General features: G+C 39.4%; 1 protein-coding gene across 3 annotated transcripts; it reads left to right on the top strand.

Annotated features, from left to right (window-relative positions):
• Window positions 1-237: 237 nt before the first annotated feature.
• CBX3 (chromobox 3) lies at window positions 238-15,978 on the top strand. Of its 3 annotated transcripts, none has more exons than XM_090287093.1 (7): window positions 238-422; window positions 1,833-1,884; window positions 4,381-4,523; window positions 6,718-6,880; window positions 9,731-9,825; window positions 13,960-14,039; window positions 15,479-15,978. In XM_090287093.1, exons 2-7 carry the CDS (start codon window positions 1,861-1,863, stop codon window positions 15,703-15,705), a joined length of 732 nt encoding a protein of 243 aa, XP_090143219.1. In that variant the 5' UTR covers window positions 238-422; window positions 1,833-1,860; the 3' UTR covers window positions 15,706-15,978. The 3 variants fall into 3 exon arrangements, with proteins under 3 accessions (XP_090143219.1, XP_090143218.1, XP_090143220.1); XM_090287092.1 differs by lacking the exon at window positions 238-422 and adding an exon at window positions 444-692 and having other exon boundaries at window positions 15,479-15,976; XM_090287094.1 differs by lacking the exons at window positions 238-422; window positions 13,960-14,039; window positions 15,479-15,978 and adding exons at window positions 541-692; window positions 12,182-13,467.
• Window positions 15,979-18,455: the final 2,477 nt, after the last annotated feature.

Below are 18,455 nucleotides of genomic sequence, written 5' to 3'. Positions count from 1 at the left end.
TTCTCCTGCCGTAAAAATTTGTGTAGCCTTCCCACTGCGTTTTTCCTTCTCCACCCTTTCCCTAGAGCAGGGGACTGACTCGGCCCCGTCACGGAACACCCGAAGCGACTTACAATCAACAAATTACACTTCACACTCCACCAGCCTAACCCTGGCCAATACCTTTGGGGTCCAGCCCTCGGGGGCCCGAAAAGGGTAGCATTCTTAGTTCCCAATTCTTGCCCAACTTAAGTTTTCACCATCCCCCTCTAGGCATTTGAAGACACCCACCCCCGGAGCGAGGAAGTGGGCGGAGTCCGGTTTTGGCGCCAGCGCTCTGCTGTGAAGCAGAAACGCCTGCGCCAAGAAGATCTTGGTCACCGTCTTCTCCGCTCCTTCTCTCTCCCTCCCCTCAGGGACCACCAGACGCCACTCCGCGAACGGTAATTGCGACCGCCCTCCCCCTGGGTCTGGTCTCCGGCTCCCAGCTGGCACAGCGCGGCCTGCGGCCCCTCCCCCGCCTCCCGGCGTGCGGCCTGCCGGCTCCGCCCCTCGCGGTCGCCCAGCGTGGGCGGTGCCAACCCCCTTCTCGCGGCAGCGGCCCCGCGCGCGAGTCCCCGGCCCCCCTCCCCCTCGGATGTTGCTGGAGCTGAAGGCGTGCAGGGCCGGAGACGTCGTGGACTCGGGAGCCGGAGCAGCGCGGAAGCGGTGAAGTCGGTGTCTTTCTTTCTCTCTAGCTATCTCGGAAGTGGTGCTTAAGATGCGCCCCAGGGACCCCCTACCCAGTTCCCGACTCCCACCCATCCCCACCCGACCGCCGAGGTGGGGGAGGGGGAGAGGAGCGGTGAGGCGAGCGGAGATCCCACCGCGGGGCAAGGGGCCGGGGCTTGCAGTTTGTTGGGATAAGACTGCCCTTGAAAAGGGTAGAGATCTGTGGCGACAGCTACCTTATTTTTAGACAAAGCGCATTTACTTCTCCCCTCCCCCATTCCCGATCAAATGAGAGGCCCGTCCCCCCCTCCCGGGTTTGGTAGGCGACCGGGGCCTTTTCTGGGAGGCGGTGCATTTTCTCCCGCATCTGCGCGGCCCGCTGTTCGGAGGCAGCAGCGGGCGCGCCGTTACGTGGCCGCCGCCGGGCGGGGGGGAAGCGGGGGCCCCATTGCGCAGTGCCCTTGAACCCCCGCGCCGCGGCCTTTGTTTCTCCCCGCGGATGCGCTGACCACGAGGCCTGAGCTGCGGGGTTGCAGGGGGGGGCGGGGCCGGGTGCTTAAGCTTCTTTACGCGGGTGGGACCCGGGTCTTGGGGGGTGGGAGTGGACGTGCCTTGAAGGTGATTTGTTTTTAAGTGGCACGAAATGGTACTGAAGCATCTTGGTGTGTTTTTCCTTTAGTTTTTTAAAGAGTGGCTGTAAAGAGGTAGGGTTTCCGAGAAGAAACCAAGTTGGGATTACTTAGGTGACTTACAACCTACTAGAGGCCTAGAGGAAAAACTCACGGTGTCTGATTTTGAACCAAAATATTTGGCCATTTTAAAATAAATGCTGAATATGGTATAAATGGGATTTAGATTGGAAAAATATGTCTACTTTTTTTTCTTTTTGCCCTGTAAAGCTGTCTTAGGTACCAATATCTCCAGTAAGGTTTCTAGGACCCACTTGGTTAAAATACTGGTAGACTCTAGGGCATCTATCACTAATAACTTAAGCAGGCGTTCAAATCTGCTTCTTTGTGAAATGGTATACATATTTGATAATGTGTGCTACATAGGTGGGGATTGGGATCCAAACAAAACGTGTGTTTAGCTACCTTTTTGTGTCATGCAAACTTACTTTTAACTCTCATGCATTTTTCTAGTAATAGCTCTTCAAGTCTGCAGTAAAAAATGGCCTCCAATAAAACTACATTGGTAAGTTAATAAAAACCTAAAATATATGAAGATTAACTCAGATGTTTTCCCCCCAAAATTATAACTGTGCATCTCAGTGGTTGAGAAATTTATATTTATTTATAGTCCCTAGTGTTCTCTCCCCCCAATGTTAATGGGGAGAATTGGGGACAAAAAGAAATTATTTTATCAAGGTACTTAATTGATTTGGCTTAATAGTATTTTAATTAAATTAGTCTAACCTTGAGAGAATAGCACAATATGGATGTTAAATATATCTTGAAATAGAAGCACAAATTTATGTAACATGGAAGAATATGTTATAAGCATGGACAAAGCACTGAAGTCCTTGTTGATTGGCAGAGAATCACCTAACTCGCTGTCATGAGTTCTAGAGAAATCAAGTATTTGCAATATTGCCCAGGTTTTTTTTTAAGTACCTTGAACACTACACTTAGAATGGGACAAAACTCATTGAATCTTTCAAATAATTTGGCATTTTGTCATATTTTAAACATTCTAAAATACAGAAGGGCCTTATATTTAAATCATTGCTGTTATGTTTTTAATATACAAAATTACCAAATTGCACGTATGTCCAGGAAGGAGAGAAGAGCAGTTAAGGTAAAATCTTAACTTCTGAGCAGTTAAATTTTTTTTCTGCAGCAGTTTCTTAAACCCAAAGTTTGTGTTCTTAGGCTTCAGTAAACACTGGAATATTCACATGAGAATCATGAAATTCAATGTTATGGCTCCCACAGTGTTTACTTATAACATATTGCATTAATAATAATTGCAAGCTCGTAAGGGTGAGTGTTACTATCTAAATAAAGGAAAGCATTTAGTTTTGGTTTGTTTGTTCTCCCCTTGGATTTCACACTAAAAAGAGCATGTTGGTAATTTATAATTTGTGTCATCATTAGATTGCACATTTAAATGAAATACCATGGGAAATAGTCTGATGAGTTTCTGGCACAAATGATTCTCATCAGAGCCATTAGTGGAAAAAGCACAGAGCAACTCCTGTGCCCCTTCAGAGCTAATCTTTCAAGTTCCATAATCAATAAACCAAAGTGTATATAATTGAATTGGTTTTACAGTCACCTGTGTCCAGGTATTAGCTGGAAAAGGAATTAGCTGTGCCTGGTGCTTTGAGGATGAATATTGATAAAGCAAATAGATACTTCTGTTTAAATTGCTTTTGCACACACTTTTTAAAAAGTCTTTATTTTTAAATGATTTCATGTGTGTTGTGAGATAAGTGGTATATCTTAAATTGGGAAAGTAGGTGAAATTGTTTTAAGAAAAAGATGAGCACTTTATACTAGTGTATGAGTGCTATTATAATACTTCATTTTTTTATGCAAATTTTTTTAAATCTTAGTGTTTGTGCTTTTCATTTTCTGTGTTTATTTCTGTCATCCTATTTATTTTGTTACTCTCCTACCTTCACAGACCTAGCTATTTTGTTTGTCATTTAGGATCAGTTTATCCACACCAGCTTCTCTTTACTCTTCCCACTAGCATACTTAACCTTCCTTGTCCAGAAGCAGAAAATTACCTGACCGGGTACAATGCCCAAGGGGGGGAGAGTTTTTCTAAATGACTACATAATTTTAATGTCCTTTTGCCGTCTTGTGCCATCTCTTGTAACAAACCTGAGTGAATAAAAAACAGTGGATTGAGCTTGGTCTTCTCAAATAGTATTATGCTAAAAACAAAAAATACCACTAGGCTAAATCTTGTTTAACGTGAATTTTGTTGGCTACTAGTTTGGGCTCTGGAGAAACCAAGAAAAGGAGTTTTGTTTTTTTTTCCCCCACAAAATTAAAATGATCCATTTCTGCTTCTTGAAATAACAGCATTATAGCTTTGTTCCAAGTGGTCAGTAATATGTATTGTCAGCAGAGGTTATGGAAAAAGTCTTGTTCTTTTTAACCTATTCATTGTCTTCTTGGTTGACCCTGCAGTTGACACCAGAATACTGAACCATGTTTTCATTCTTGCAGTTAAGCTTTTTTCTGTATTGCTGAGGCTTTTAACATTGGTGTTTGAATTTGCAATGGTGGTCTTAGAATTTGAGGGCTGTGATTTCAACCACTCTGTGGTTCACTTTGTAATACCTGTCACTTCTTACTCTCTCCTGTCTTATCTTCTGATGTCTCCTAGTTGTGTGTGGTTGTGTTGTAGTTGAAATGAGTGAAAACTGTAGTAAACACAGTCTTGTAGACAAATAGAACTAAGACTAGGACAAGATAACAGTGTTTTCCACAGTGTTTTTAATTGTATTATTTCATCGAAAGGTGGGGGTTGATAGGTTTAAGCTAAAGCAGCAGAATTAAGTATTCTTTTTATTGGTTATCTGTTGGCTTCTATTTTTTCAGAAAGTGTCTATCCAGGAATATAGAAGTAAAAATTTAGGTGTCAAATTCAACAATAACATAAGCAATTTAGCCATTAAAATGTACCCCCCAAATTTTTTTTTTAAATGTTTCTTAATTCTTTGTTTTGTTTTAGCAAAAAATGGGAAAGAAACAGAATGGAAAGAGTAAAAAAGTTGAAGAGGCAGAGCCTGAAGAATTTGTAGTGGAAAAAGTATTGGACCGACGTGTAGTGAATGGGAAGGTGGAGTATTTCCTGAAGTGGAAGGGATTCACAGAGTAAGTAAATCCCTTTTTTAAGTCTGTTTAACTGCACATAAGTGGTGTTTAAAACTTGTTTTTAACTTCAGACTTTTTTATCAGTTTTCCCATAGGTTTCTTTAAATTTAGGGACCTCTTTAATGCAGGGTAGCTTGTTTGAGACCTGTTTAAAAGGAACCAAGTTTTTAGCCTACAATTCAACCAAGCAAATTTAAGACTAATTAATTACCTTGAAAAGTCAGATTTATAAAATTGTTGTGTAGTTTACTATGTAAGGCACTTGAATATAGCTAAATATTATACTAATTAAAATGCCTAATCTATATCACTTCCCTACATAAAGAGGGCACTAAAAAACATGGGAGCTATGTGATGTAGAACCAGTGGTTCTTAAACAGAAGTGTTCATTATAATCCAATTCTAACAGTAGGTTTACTGTATGTTAGTCTCTTAAGGAGTAGGGTCTGGGCCTTTTTTTTTTAACTCCCTGTTTCCTCATGTTCCTTGTTACTAGTTGCCCTCATAACTGCTCTTAATATTAGCTGTCTTATGAATAACTTACATGCAGAAATTATACTCTTAATGTTTATCATGTGCTGCTTGCTCTGCTTGGATGCTCTTTCTGTCTTACACCACAAAAGCAGTAAGGCTCCATGGGCACTTGAGTGTTGGTGGATAGGTAGAGATCTAGAAAAATTTCTGAGTGGTGGAGATGAGGAGTATGGTAGTCAAATTATTAGGCTTCAGCTATCTGTAATTACTGTTCCCACCATTCACATTTTAAAGCAACTTCCATAGCAATTTGGGAAGAATGAGTTGGATGGAAAGTTTAGGTTTTTCTGTTTTATCTTTCCAGTACCCTTAATTGAGCTTAAGTATATATGATAAGTTCTTAATTTTCCCCTTGGTAGCTGAATCAGGCAAGTAAGTCTGAACTATTTTAAAATTAGATTTAATCGGTTTGTAAAAGAATTGATAACCTTGATATTGTGGACTGTTTGTTTTTAAACCCATGGGACAGTAAAAGCTGTCTCTGTGTCCTACCCATTCAATGTTAGAAAACTAGCTCCTCCCCTTCTCCCCAAACTTAAGGTCCCTAGAATGACTGAGAACCTGCTGTGTGTGGCACATTGTAGTAGGCAATATAGAAGGCTATATTGAAAAGAACACTACAGAATGGAGACTCTACTTTAGCTCTTTCATCCTCCTTCAGCCTCTAATTTACCTTTGCCAATTTGGGGGTCTCAGAATATCAGCAGACCAAATTGTAACCAGAGGTTAATAGCATCTTTCCCAGCATCTGTAAAATGATTAATTTCATTCCATCTTCTTGTGTGAAGGCTTTTGGTCCAGAGCACACAAAGTTCGCAAGTCTTTCACTAGTGAAGGATATTAGTTTCACATTTGGTAATTGATACTTATTTTCTTTCCAGCCCTTGTTTATGGGCCCCAAAATTCAATTTTTATAATTTTTATTTAGAATTATTTTTCAACCAATAAAAAAAGTGAAAAACAGGCCTGGCTGGTGTGGTTCAGTGAATTTAGCGCTGGCCTGCAAACCGAAGGATTGCCAGTTGGATTCCCAGTCGGGGCACATACTTGGGTTGCAGACAGGTCCCCAGTCGGGGGTCCACGAGAGGCAACCACACATTGATGTTTTTCTCCCCTTCTTCCTTCCCCTCTCTCTAAAAATAAAATAAATAAATCTAAAAAAAAAAAAGTGAAAAACATTCTTAGTTAGAGGGCTAGATTTAACTTCTGGCCTGCCGACCTTTCCTTTATAGCATTTCCCAGTTGAGCACTCAGTAGAAATTGAAAGTACTGTCCCATGTTTGAGAATGCCTCAGAATTATTTTAAAGCACATTGTTGGAGGCCCTAAGTCTGTGTATATTCTGATTAATCTGATAAAGTAATTTAAGATGGGGCCTAGGAATCCACTTTTTTTTTTTTTTTAAGCCCTTCCAGATAAATTTCTGCTAGGAATCAGGTTCAGTTAACCTGGGGATAATATAACAGATTGACCCCTTGGGTAGGTACTGTGAAAGAAGACACAAAGAGAAGTAAGATCAGATTGTGTCAAAAGAATGTGAAGAATAAGGAAAAAATGATTAGCACAGAGGACTTTTCAGATACGAGTTAAATAGATCTGGATGATGTTGATTAACCATGTTTAGTTGAATGAATTTTTTTTTTTTTTTTAACTGAATGCAGTGCTGACAATACCTGGGAACCTGAAGAAAATTTAGATTGTCCAGAGTTAATTGAAGCATTTCTTAATTCTCAAAAAGCTGGTAAAGAAAAAGATGGTACAAAAAGAAAGTCTTTATCTGACAGTGAATCTGATGATAGCAAATCAAAGAAGAAAAGAGATGCCGTAAGTATAAAATGTTGCGCAACAAACTGGCTTTTTGTAAAAGTTTGATGGCTTGGTTTTTAAAATACTTTCAGGATTTAAAAAATAATAATACTATTAAAATACCATTAAAAGGCCTTTTTTACATGCTTGATATTTAGAACAAAAGGGATAGGCATGATTTAGCCTACATTGTATTAATATAGTAAGTGTCTGTACCACTTGTAATTGTGCTAGTGTTGTTTTGGGTACATTTGTGGATTTGGTGCCTGATCATGCAATTTCCTATGATCCGAGCCTAGCAGACCTGTAAAGAACATTAACATGAGATCATTGAAATTTCTTAAAGTGCAGTAAAAACATTCCACATAGCACATCCTGATTATTGACCATTAGTGACATTAACCACAAGAAAGTGTAATACTTTGGTATGTGATCTTTGTATTATCAAAGTAGTGCCAAAAAATACTTTGATTTTGAAGTATATAATCTTTGATAATAAATTTTTTTATGTTTCATTGGCATGATTGAGACAGTTGGTTTATTTACTACATGCATGTTTTGATCCAGTCTTTGCTTCACTGGTGTCTCTGTGGCTTTGGGCAAATCATATAACTCTTTGCTTCTACCCTCAGCTTCAAAACAAATTATACTTGCCCTGACTACGGGGAATGACAATTTGGGAAAGGGTCTTGGTTCTGAATTAATATTTAGACTTGGAGACTAAACATACAATACACATTTCTTGATAACATTTTGATTTTAAAATGAGATCATTTGAACTAGATGCCATGTATTTTACGGATAACAGTAAATCTTCATGATATCTCTAATAAAATTATCAGTATTATCCCATTTTACAGATGACAGACAGGTTGGATATAGATTTGGTTCTGGATACTTGATAGCCAAAGCTAAAAAGTAACAATGTTAATCAGTATACACTAGTTTTCACCTTTTCAGTTATCCGTGGTCAGCTGGGTTCCAAAAATGCTAAATTTCCCCAACATTCTCTGCTCCTGACATCCAGCCATGGATCTCATCATGGCTCAATGGCCCAGGATCACCCGGAGCAGATGATCCTCCTTCTGATGTATCATCAGAAGGTCACTAGTAGCTTAATGCTACATCACAATGCCTACATCACTCATCTCATCACATAGGCATTTTACCATCTCACATCATCACAAGGGTGAGTATTATACAGTAAGATAATTCTCAGAGACCACATTCATGTAACTCTTATTACAGTATTGTTGTAATGGTTCTATTTTATTAGTTAATCTCATCCTGTGCCTAATTTATAAATTAAACTTAATTATAGGTATGTATGTATAGAGGAAAACGTAGTGTGTAGGATTTACTACTATTTCCAGTTGCAAGCATCCATTTGGTCTTGAACCTGTTTTCTTGAGCAGATAAAGGGGTACTGATGACTGTATAATTTAAAAGTCAACCAACCACATGCTCAATAGAAGCATTGTCCAAGAAGTCAGTTTTCTGTAAAGTAAGACACATTTTCACCAATAACTATTGATTTGGATATTTTGAGTACGTTGGCTATCCTGTGTGGTATATAACGTTGATTGTTCTCAGTTAACGTCCCTATTTGATCACTATCAACTTCATTCAATTGGAGCAAGAAATCTTCAGCAGGAAACTTCACAAACCACTTTTCACACATTCAATCAGTCTCAGCCCCTTCTCCATACACTGCACAGATATTTTTTTGTGTTTCAGTTGTGTGTTTACCTTTATTGAAATAAGCATAACATGCTGAAATGTTGTGTATTTTCTCCCATCTTCAATATTAAAATGGCTATACAGTGATTCACAAATTTTGATAACATTTTTAAAAATGCACACTGGTATGACAGCTATTAGAACACAATCTTAACAAAATGTCAAATGAAGCTAAAGACAACTAAGCTCTATTAGAGGCATTTTATGGGGCGGGGGGATGAACTTTGTGGCCAACCCAGTATGATTATTTCTATTTTATATATAATCTAAATTACAAAGAGGTTAACTTGCCCAGAGCCACACAGCTGGTAAAGGTAGAACTGTTATTCTAACCAGCGTACACATCTGATTCCAGTGTCTGTGATATTGATGTAAAAGTCTGGATAGGGAAAGAGAATTTCTTGATATAAGCAGCTCTCCAGAAAATTGAGGACTCTGAAGCAAACTTTTCTCTATGTGGGTTATAACTTATAACTAACTAGTAGAAATTAAAATATTATGTGTTCATTTAAGAATGACAAAATCTGTTGCATGTTATTCATAACTATTCATGAAAAATAAAATGTGAGGAGTGGCGTTTTACATTCTTGCAAGTCTTTTCAATGTCTAGCTAATAGAAGATGATGATGACTTTGTATTTGGTTTGCAGTGTTATGTTTGATGGAGGTATGTGAGGACAGTCCAAAGTCACAGATACATGAAAAGAGGGGACCTTACAGACAAAATAAACAGACACCCCTGAAAGGTCTCACGGATTCCCAGTAATCTTGAGACCACACTTTGAGAATCAGTGTTTTATAATAAGTTTTATAAGGTTTCCTATGATTGTCTTACTATTAGTTTTACAGTTTTTATCAGAAATAAAGGAATTACTTTATCTGTTTTTTTAACTTACAGTTCAGAATACTATATAGACATCCAAAATTTTATTTTTCTGCTTTTAAGTTTAATGAAAACTATGATGTGTTTTAGTACTAAATATGGGCTGTGTTCTAGTCATTTCTCTTTCACTGTTGGAAGGTTTTTATTTAAAAGGTACTGTATATATCATGAAGACAAACTGGGAGTTAACATTGTTTGCTGTATGGAAACATTTATGTAAATAATCAGTTAACCTCTCTTAAACAGGCTGATAAACCAAGAGGCTTTGCCAGAGGTCTTGATCCTGAACGAATAATTGGTGCCACAGACAGCAGTGGAGAATTAATGTTTCTCATGAAATGGTAAGTATGTGGGTGATTGCTGTTACAAAGTACAAAGGGATGCACATGTTTTAAATTTTGTGAGGCTTTATTGAGAAAAGGTTTTATAACTATATCATTAGAGAGTAATCTGCTGAAAGGATGATTCTAGTTACTTTTGCTAATGATACTTCAAAGCAAAAACTGGCAAACTGGCCTGTTTTGTAAAATGAGATTTTATTGGAACCCTGACACAAGTACCACATAACCCTCTTGAAGTATTAAATAACTTTGATTAAATTATGATTTCTTCTTTTGTGAATATTGCTATTTTTTTACCTTTTTTAAGTATGTTTTATTGATTGTGCTGTTACAGTTGTCCCAACTTTTTTTCCCTTTGCTCCCCTCTGCCCAGTACCCCTCTTCCCTCCAGCAGTCTCACCCCCCCTTGGTTCATGTCCATGGATCATGCATTTAAGTTCTTTGGCTTTTTCACTTCCTAAACTATTCTTAATATCCCCCCCGCCCCAATCTATTTCGTACCTACTAATTTATGCTTCTTAATTCCTACACCATTTCCCCATTTCTCCTTCCTCCTCCCAGCAGGTAACCCTATCTATGATTCTGCTCCTGTTCTTGCTGTTTGCTTAGTTTGTTTTTGTTTTTTAGATTCAGTTGTTAATAGTTGTGAGTTTGTTGTCATTTTAATGTTTATTGTGTTGATCTTTTTCTGAAATAAGTCCCTTTAACATTTCGTGTAATATTAGCTTGGTGATGATGAGCTCCTTTAGCTTTACCTTGTCTGGGAAGCACTTCCTCTGCCCATTCATTCTAAACAATAGTTTTGCTAGATGGAGTAATCTATGTCGTAGATCCTTGCTTTTTATCACCTTGAATACTTCTTGCCAGTCCCTTCTTGCCTGCAAAGTTTTTTTTGAGAAATCAGCTGATAGTATTATAGGAATCCCTTTGTAGGTAACTCTCGTCTTTTCTCTTGCTGCTTTTAAGATTCTCTCTTTATCTTTAATCTTTGGCATTTTAATTTTGATGTGCCTTGGTGTGGTCCACTTTGGGTCTAATTTGTTTGGGACGGTCTGTGCTTCCTGGGCTTGTGTATGTCTATTTCCATCCCCAAATTAGGGTAATTTTTTTTCATTATTTTTTCAAATATGTTTTCAATTTGTTGCTCCTCTTCTTCTGGCACCCCTATGATTCGGATGTTGGTACTTTTAGAGTTGTCTCAGAGGTTCCCAAGTCTCTCCTCGTTTTTTTGTTTGTTTTTTGTTTTGTTTTGGGTTTTTTGAATTCTTGTTTCTTTTTGTTCTGAATGTTTATTTCTTCCATCTGCTCAAAATCATTGATTTGAATCTTGGCTTCCTTCCTTTCGCTGTTGTTTCCCTGTATGTTTTTATTTCAATTTATGCAACCTTCATTTCTTCCTTTATTTTTTGGCTGTACTCTGAATTGTCTGAGCATCCTTATCACCAGTATTTTGAACTCTTCATTTGATAGGTTGGCTATCTCCGTTCTGTTTAGTTCTTTTTCTGTGGTTTTGTTCTGTCCATTCATTTGGGCCATATTTCTTCCCCTCCTCATTTTGGCAGCCTCCCTGTGTTTGTTTCTGTGTATTAGATAGAGCTGTTTTTACTCCCTGTTGTAGTAGCGTGGCCTGTGTAGCAAAGGCACCTGTAAAATGTGTGGGACAGAGCCTTAGGTAATTGCCACCGATGCGCTTTGTGGCTGTTTGTGGTAAGGGGGGGTCAGAGAGGGGACAATGCCACTGCCTGGCTTCTGGCAATTTTCCCAGCACTTGTCCCATTTCCAGTCACTTCACCCGCTTCCCATATACAATTGGCGCCCTTTTAGTTCCTGCTCTGGGGTTAGCGTATGTTCTAAGACCTCCTGGGCCCTTCTGTTCTAAGAGCACCTGGGCCCTTTAAGCAGTGAAAAACCGCAGTTTCTGCTGCCGACCCAACCCCCACTGGGTTTTACAGCCAGAGAGGTAACGGGGGTTTATCTTTCTGGTGCTGGAGCCCTAGCCTGGGATGGCTCACTCCCATGGTGTCCCTCCCGATTTCTGTGCACTGCATATATGTGGGACCGTCCATGCCACCTGTCCCAGCCACATCATGACTCCGCCCCTCTACCCAATTAGACAAATGTGGCTGCTTTAAATCTTTGGTTGTCGAACTTCCATATAGTTTGATTTTCTGATGGTTCTGGTTATTTGTTTTTAAAATCTGGTTGTAATTTTTTCTATGGTTGTGCGAAGAGGTGAAGCATGTCTATGTATGCCTCCATCCTGACCAGTAGTCTAAATTATGATTTCTTAAATGAACAATTCTCATTTGACAAAAAGGGTTCAGACTTCTAACTGAAATTTTTTTTTTCACAACAGGAAAGATTCAGATGAGGCAGATTTGGTGCTGGCAAAAGAGGCAAATATGAAGTGTCCTCAAATTGTAATTGCTTTTTATGAAGAGAGACTAACTTGGCATTCTTGTCCAGAAGACGAAGCCCAATAATTCTTTGCATTGCTTTTTATATATATTTATATATATATAAAATTTGGGTCTTGGTTTTTTGATTTAATAGTGTGAAGAAATAACTACATTCTAATGAAAATCATGTTTGTTTTGAAGTAGTACTGGGGGAGTTGTGGGGGGTTGCGTCTGTAGCACTGGTTACTTTGGAACAAAAGCTTTCTGTAGTTGCTTCCTTGATCAGAAAAAAACATTTGATACCATGGTATTCTTTCCTCTGCGTTAGAGAGCAGCTTTCTAAATGTCGGGGGGGAACCTCCATTGTTGTTACTCAGTCAGAATTTGTGTTTAAGTCGCATATGCCTAAGGACCATTGTGGGTATTTTTGTTTATTTGGTGGGGAGTGGTTGGCATGTATACATATGTAAATGGTTTCCTTTTTTTTTTCCTTTTTATCCAAAACAAAAGGCATTTCACAACCATAGATAAGCTCGTGTTTCTGGGCTGCCATCATTTTCAACAACCTAAGAAATAAATCACGTCAAGTTAAATTGAACTTTTTCCTGAAGCTTTAACCTTTGAAATTAAATAGATAATTTGTAATTACTTGGGCAATTTGAATATTATGTTAGCAGTTTAAATTGGACAGTTTAAGAGCCATATCAGAATCCATGTCTGTGTCTGCAATTATAAATGCAAGTTTTGGGTTTTTTGTTTTGTTTTGTTTTTTGCAAAACCCCTGAAAGGAAAATTTTATCACTACCAACAATGTCCCTTCCCAAATGAAGAAACTAGGCAAGCCCTGGTGTGTTTTAATTAGGCAAGCAAAACTTAAAGGTTTCACCTAGTAAGTCGTTCCTTTAAAGTTAAAATCCCTGTTATATTGACTGAAAAGTTATGATTATGGAGTGTGTAAAACTTTATTCATGGAAACCTAATCAAGTCATTAGAAACCTTGGCAATTTAGGTCTGCTGGAATAAATGGATGAGCAAACTTCCATAATCCGAAGTCTTGACCTGCATGTTTTTACTCCAGCTCATTCCTTACATGTAGGCTCAGTCTCAGTATTTGGGTTACTGGTTCAGTAGAAGCCAGGAAAAACTAACTTTGTAGTAAACTGAATGTTATCCAACTGTATATTGTTTACTTTATTGTAAATACTGGTAAACAGTGGTCAATAAATAGTTTTATATTGCTTTATGTGATGAGACTTTTTCTTGATTTGATTACATTTATAGTGGGAGTGGAAACACCCACAGACTTGTTTCTATAAGTGTTTTCTTGTGGGGAGAGAAAAATTAGTTTAATGTCAAATTTTGATACTTAGCTCCTATTTTAGTTAAAACTACCACCTGAAAAACAGGTCTTCTGGTAGGACTGGTAAAGTTGTGCCAGATTTATTTCTAATTTCCAAAATCTGCACAAAGGAAAGAACATCATTTCACAATACATACAGTGAATCTCTATGTCGTATACCTGAAACTGTTTATGTCAGTTATGCCTCAATTTTAAGAAAATTAATTATGATGGGTTCTTAGGTGATACCTGTTCATATCCGAAATTTAATGCCTTTACAATGAACTTTAGTAAGCATTTCTGGAAACAATTTTATCATTATGTTGTAGTTCTTTATTGGTGCTGTTAAAAAACACCAATTTAATTGCTTAAGACATCAATTTATTGTTTTCACAGTTCTGAGGGTCAGAAGTCTGAAATCAATCTCACTGGACTAAAGATTAACAGGGCTGGTTCCTTTCAAGGCGGCTCCAATGGTGAGGTCTGTTTCCTTGTTTTGGTTTCTAGGGGCCATCTTCATTGCTTGGTTTCTGGCCCTGTCCTTAAAACTAGCAGTGTACATAGTCTCTCAACAGGTTACTTTAGCTCTGTGCCTCAGTTCTTCATCTATAAAATAGGTGAGTTCTGGGTTTGTATGGAGATGAATGTGGCCCTGACTGTGGCTCAGTGGGTTGAGTGTTGTCCCGTGGACCAAAGGGTTGCCAGTTTGATTCCCAGTCAGGGCACATGCCTGGGTTGTGGGCCAGTTCCCTGGTTTAGGGGGGAGGGGGGGTGAGACATGTTTCCCACATCAATGTTTTTCCCCCTCCCTTCCCCTCTTTAAGATGAGATGTGTACATATGAGGCACTTAGAAAAATGCCTTGTATTTTAGTAACCAAGTTTTTTTTGTTTTAACAAAAGATTTTTAGGAAATGACAGAAGTGAGCCATCTGGGCTACCTAGGGGAAAGGCAGAGATGGTCCCTGGAGGTTGGAGAGGGGGAGCCACCCAGAATGTTTTATTTCTTTAATCTTCACCCAAGGACGTTTTTCATTGCTTCTAGAGAGGGAGAGAGAAAAGAAACATTGAGAGATTAACTGATTGGTTGCCTCCCGTGCACATCTGAACCAGGGATTGAACCTACAACCCAGGCACATGCCCTGACTGGGGATTAAACCTGCAACCATGACACATGGGGACAATGTTCCAAGCAACTGAGCTACTCTACCAGGCTATTTATTAATAAATTGTTTTTTATTGTGGTGAAAAAGACATAGAACACAAGACGACATTCTTAACAAAATTCGAAGTGTACAGTACAGTACTGTTAACTATTGAGCTAAGATTTTTAGAGCTGCAAAACTACTTTTAGTTTCTCAAAGCTCCGAGTCACCTCAGTGGGGGGGCGGGGGGGAGCGTCAAGTGGGAAGAGAAATGAGGGGCAGATATCCAGGGGAAAGTCTAGGTGAGAGTGGGCATTGGGAAATTCGAGAAGACAGATCTTACATTCAGAATCCAAGCCACCACTTCACAAGGCCTTTTTGGTATTTCAGTAACTGGATACCTTTGGGTAGGTCCCAAGATGGAGCTGCTTTAAAGTGAATTCATCTTTCTAGCAAATAGTGTCACAATGGGGTTCCTGTTATACCTTCTCACTCCCTGAGTCTCTTTGTTTAGCTTTCATGGATATTTGATTACTCTGCACCAGGAAAACTTTCTGAGTAATGGAAACTTATCTCTGATGTGCTGAAAAAGATAAAAGTTAGAACATTTTGCAGAGGGAATGCTGTAGTTTTTCTGGCAGTTTGTTATCCAGCTCCCAAGAAAGCTGTGCTCACCACCCTTCCAGCACCGTAGCGTTACATCTAATAGGAGAGGATTCTTAAATCACTTCTCTCTTGTATTATCATAAGTAGGATACTGATCTCTCCGCAGGTGGTGGTTATGCAAATAAGAGCAAAAGAGGACTCGAGCTTTTGCTTTCTCCCTCTTCCAGAACGCATGCACGCAAGAGCCAGTATTTGACTTTTTCACAGTTGGATCCTGCTGGTGCCAAGTGGGCCTGGTATCAATTGGAGGAGGGGAGGGAGGGCTGTGGATTTAAGTTTGGGCTTCAAACAGAGCATTTCTATCATTCAGAAACTCGAAAAGGGCCTGACTGATGTTGCTTGGTGGGTTGGGCGTTGTCCTGCAAACCAAGAGGTCGCCCGTGTGATTCCTGGTCTGCGCACTAGCCTGGGTTTCAGGCCAGGTCCCAGCTTGCGGGGGCATGTGAGAGGCAACCAGTCGATGTTTCCCTCAGTTTCTCCCTACCTTCCCCTCTCTTAAAATTAATAAAATCTGCCCTGGCTGGTGTGGCTCAGTGGATTGAGCTCTGGCCAACGAACCAAAATGTTTGATCCCCAGTTTCAGGCATGTGAGAGACAACGGTTCAATGTTTCTCTCCCTTTCTTTCTCCCTCCCATCCCCTCTCTGAAAATAAATTAAATCTTTAAAAAATAAATATATAAATAAATACAATCTTAAAAGACAAACTAAAAAAGGATTGCCAAAAGAAGACTAAACCCCTAAAATAAAGCAAGCTCAATATACAGATCATATAAAGGCTGGAAAGGGCAAAATACATTTTTAAATTTTAACTGCTGCAGTTTGGGTAAATCAAGTGCCTGAATTAATAAAATAGACCAGGGAATTTACATCTTTTCCCCCCAAAATCTTGAAGCTTACTTCAAATTTGCACCACACAATTTGCAATCGCCTCCCTTGTGCTTATCATTGTTTTCTAAACTGTTGGTAATTTTTCCTATTCTCATTTGTCTAAAAACAAGGATTTGTCTTCAGTGGCAAATATGCATTCCCTTTCAACATATATTCCAAGAAAATTGGACTGGATTGGTCCTATTTTTGCTATTTTAACCTAAATAGTTGGAGGAAGGAAGAGAAATGAGAAGAATTCAGGGACTATGCGTATATGTTCATTTTCAGGGATGAATCAAATCCATGATGGAATTACTATCATTCCTTCCAACAAACAGGCTCAAATAAGGAATGGTGCAATTATTATGAAATAAGTAGCCAGCCAAAAGAAAAAGTATGCTACATTTAAGAGCCATGCCTCTGGTTGTACAAACCTGTAAGCCATGACTATACACTTTAAAGTGGTGAATTGTTTGATAAATAAACTACATCTCAATAAAGCTGTTTAAAAAATAAAGTGTAAACTCCGAACTCTCCCTCTCCCTCCCGGAGCATACCTGCGCCTTTTCCTCCCCGCTCTTCTTCCCTCTCTGGTGTGCATCTCCTAAACTCTGAGGGACCCATGACAAGCTGGGGGGCAACGGGCAGCAGCTCATCTCAGGGCTGACTTCCTGAATCTATCTCCAAGGCCCCCTTTTCTCCAATTCTCCGGTGAGCTAAAGGAGCCCCACCTGGGCCCATTTTCCTTTAACTTTTCTTCTAGGATTTGGGAGAGGAAAATTGATTTGTTGTTCCACCTGTTTATGCATCATTGGTCGGTTCTTCCATGTGCCCTGACCAGGGATCAAACCGGCAACCTCGACCTATCTGGATGACATTCTAACCAACTGAGCTACCCTGCCATGGCCTCTTCTTTTCTAAAACATTTCTAGAGAGCACAAGCAACCCTGCCAGGGCTCTCTCCTGTTGCTTCTTCTACCCTAAGCCCTCGTTTCACTGTTCCCAGCTTTAATAAATGTGCTCTCAAAAAAAAAAAAAAGCCTTGACTGGTGTGGCTCAGTGGATTTGAGCACCAGACTGCGAACCAAAGGGTCTCTGGTCCGATTCCCAATCAGGACACATGCCTGGGTTGCAGGCTAGGTCCCCAGTTGGGGGCATGTGAGAGGCAACCACACATGGATGATTCTCTCCCTCTCCCTCCCTTCCCCTCTCACTAAAATCTTTAATTTTTAAAAATTTTTAAAAAGGGGAGGAACTAAAAATCCTAGGGCATGAAAAGGCTCTTAGATGATGAAAAAAAAAAAAACCTTAAAATAATTCCTCTTATTTTTCTCCTTCATAAACTTCTTATTTGATCAAGCTATCATTTTCTGTCACCTCCTTGAAACTTTCTGTCCTAGTGTTTCCTCCATGTCTTTCCTTCCTCACACTTGTATGGTGTCACATTTATAAAATAGTCATGACATTATCCCCTTCACAGAGTTAACAGGATGATTACAAAAGTGTTTGGCACCCAATGACCTGAACTGGGTCAACACCTGAGTCTTGGCACGCATTGCACAGCACAGAGTGAGCTGGGAATGACAGACATTCTGACAGGCGGACTTTCCAGTCAGCTATTGGGGAAGTAGAGTTTGTGCTGTCTGGTAGCCTATACCACAGAGGACCCTGAAGGCTATGTATGAGTGCTGGCAAGAGGACTCAATTCTGTTTCACGTTGTCAGCTACATTCTTGGCTATTGACTGGGATTCATTGCCCCAACTGCTAGGTTAAGTCTTTCGGGGCCGCCTTTAGATTGTTCTGAACTTCTTGGGGTTGTGATTTCATGAAGACTGGAAACCCAGATGCCAGTCAAGAGAGATAAATCAGGATGAAATGTACCTTCCCAACAATTCATGAACTTTGGTTGATTTTCCAGGTTTCCAACAGAAAATTAAAAAACAACAAAAACCATTTTTTACTATTTGTTTACTGACTGATTTTTTCCTGTCTTCTTGCTTCCAGAAAACAAATCAAAAATCAAAGTGCAGGCCCTACCCAAGGAGCTCAGTTAGTTAAAAGTGTTGTCCCATACACCAAGGTTGTGGGTTTGATTCCCTATCACAGTACATGCAAGAATCAACCAATGAATGCGTACACAAGCGGAACAACAAAATCAATGTTTCACTTCCTATCTCAGCCTTCCTCTCTGTAAAATAAACTTAAGAATTGAAA

The sequence above is a fragment of the Furipterus horrens genome, unplaced genomic scaffold (genome assembly GCF_987537825.1).
Source record: "Furipterus horrens unplaced genomic scaffold, mFurHor1.1.pri manual_scaffold_9, whole genome shotgun sequence".
Taxonomy (NCBI): domain Eukaryota; kingdom Metazoa; phylum Chordata; class Mammalia; order Chiroptera; family Furipteridae; genus Furipterus; species Furipterus horrens.
This window is presented reverse-complemented; position numbering and strand designations above follow the sequence as displayed.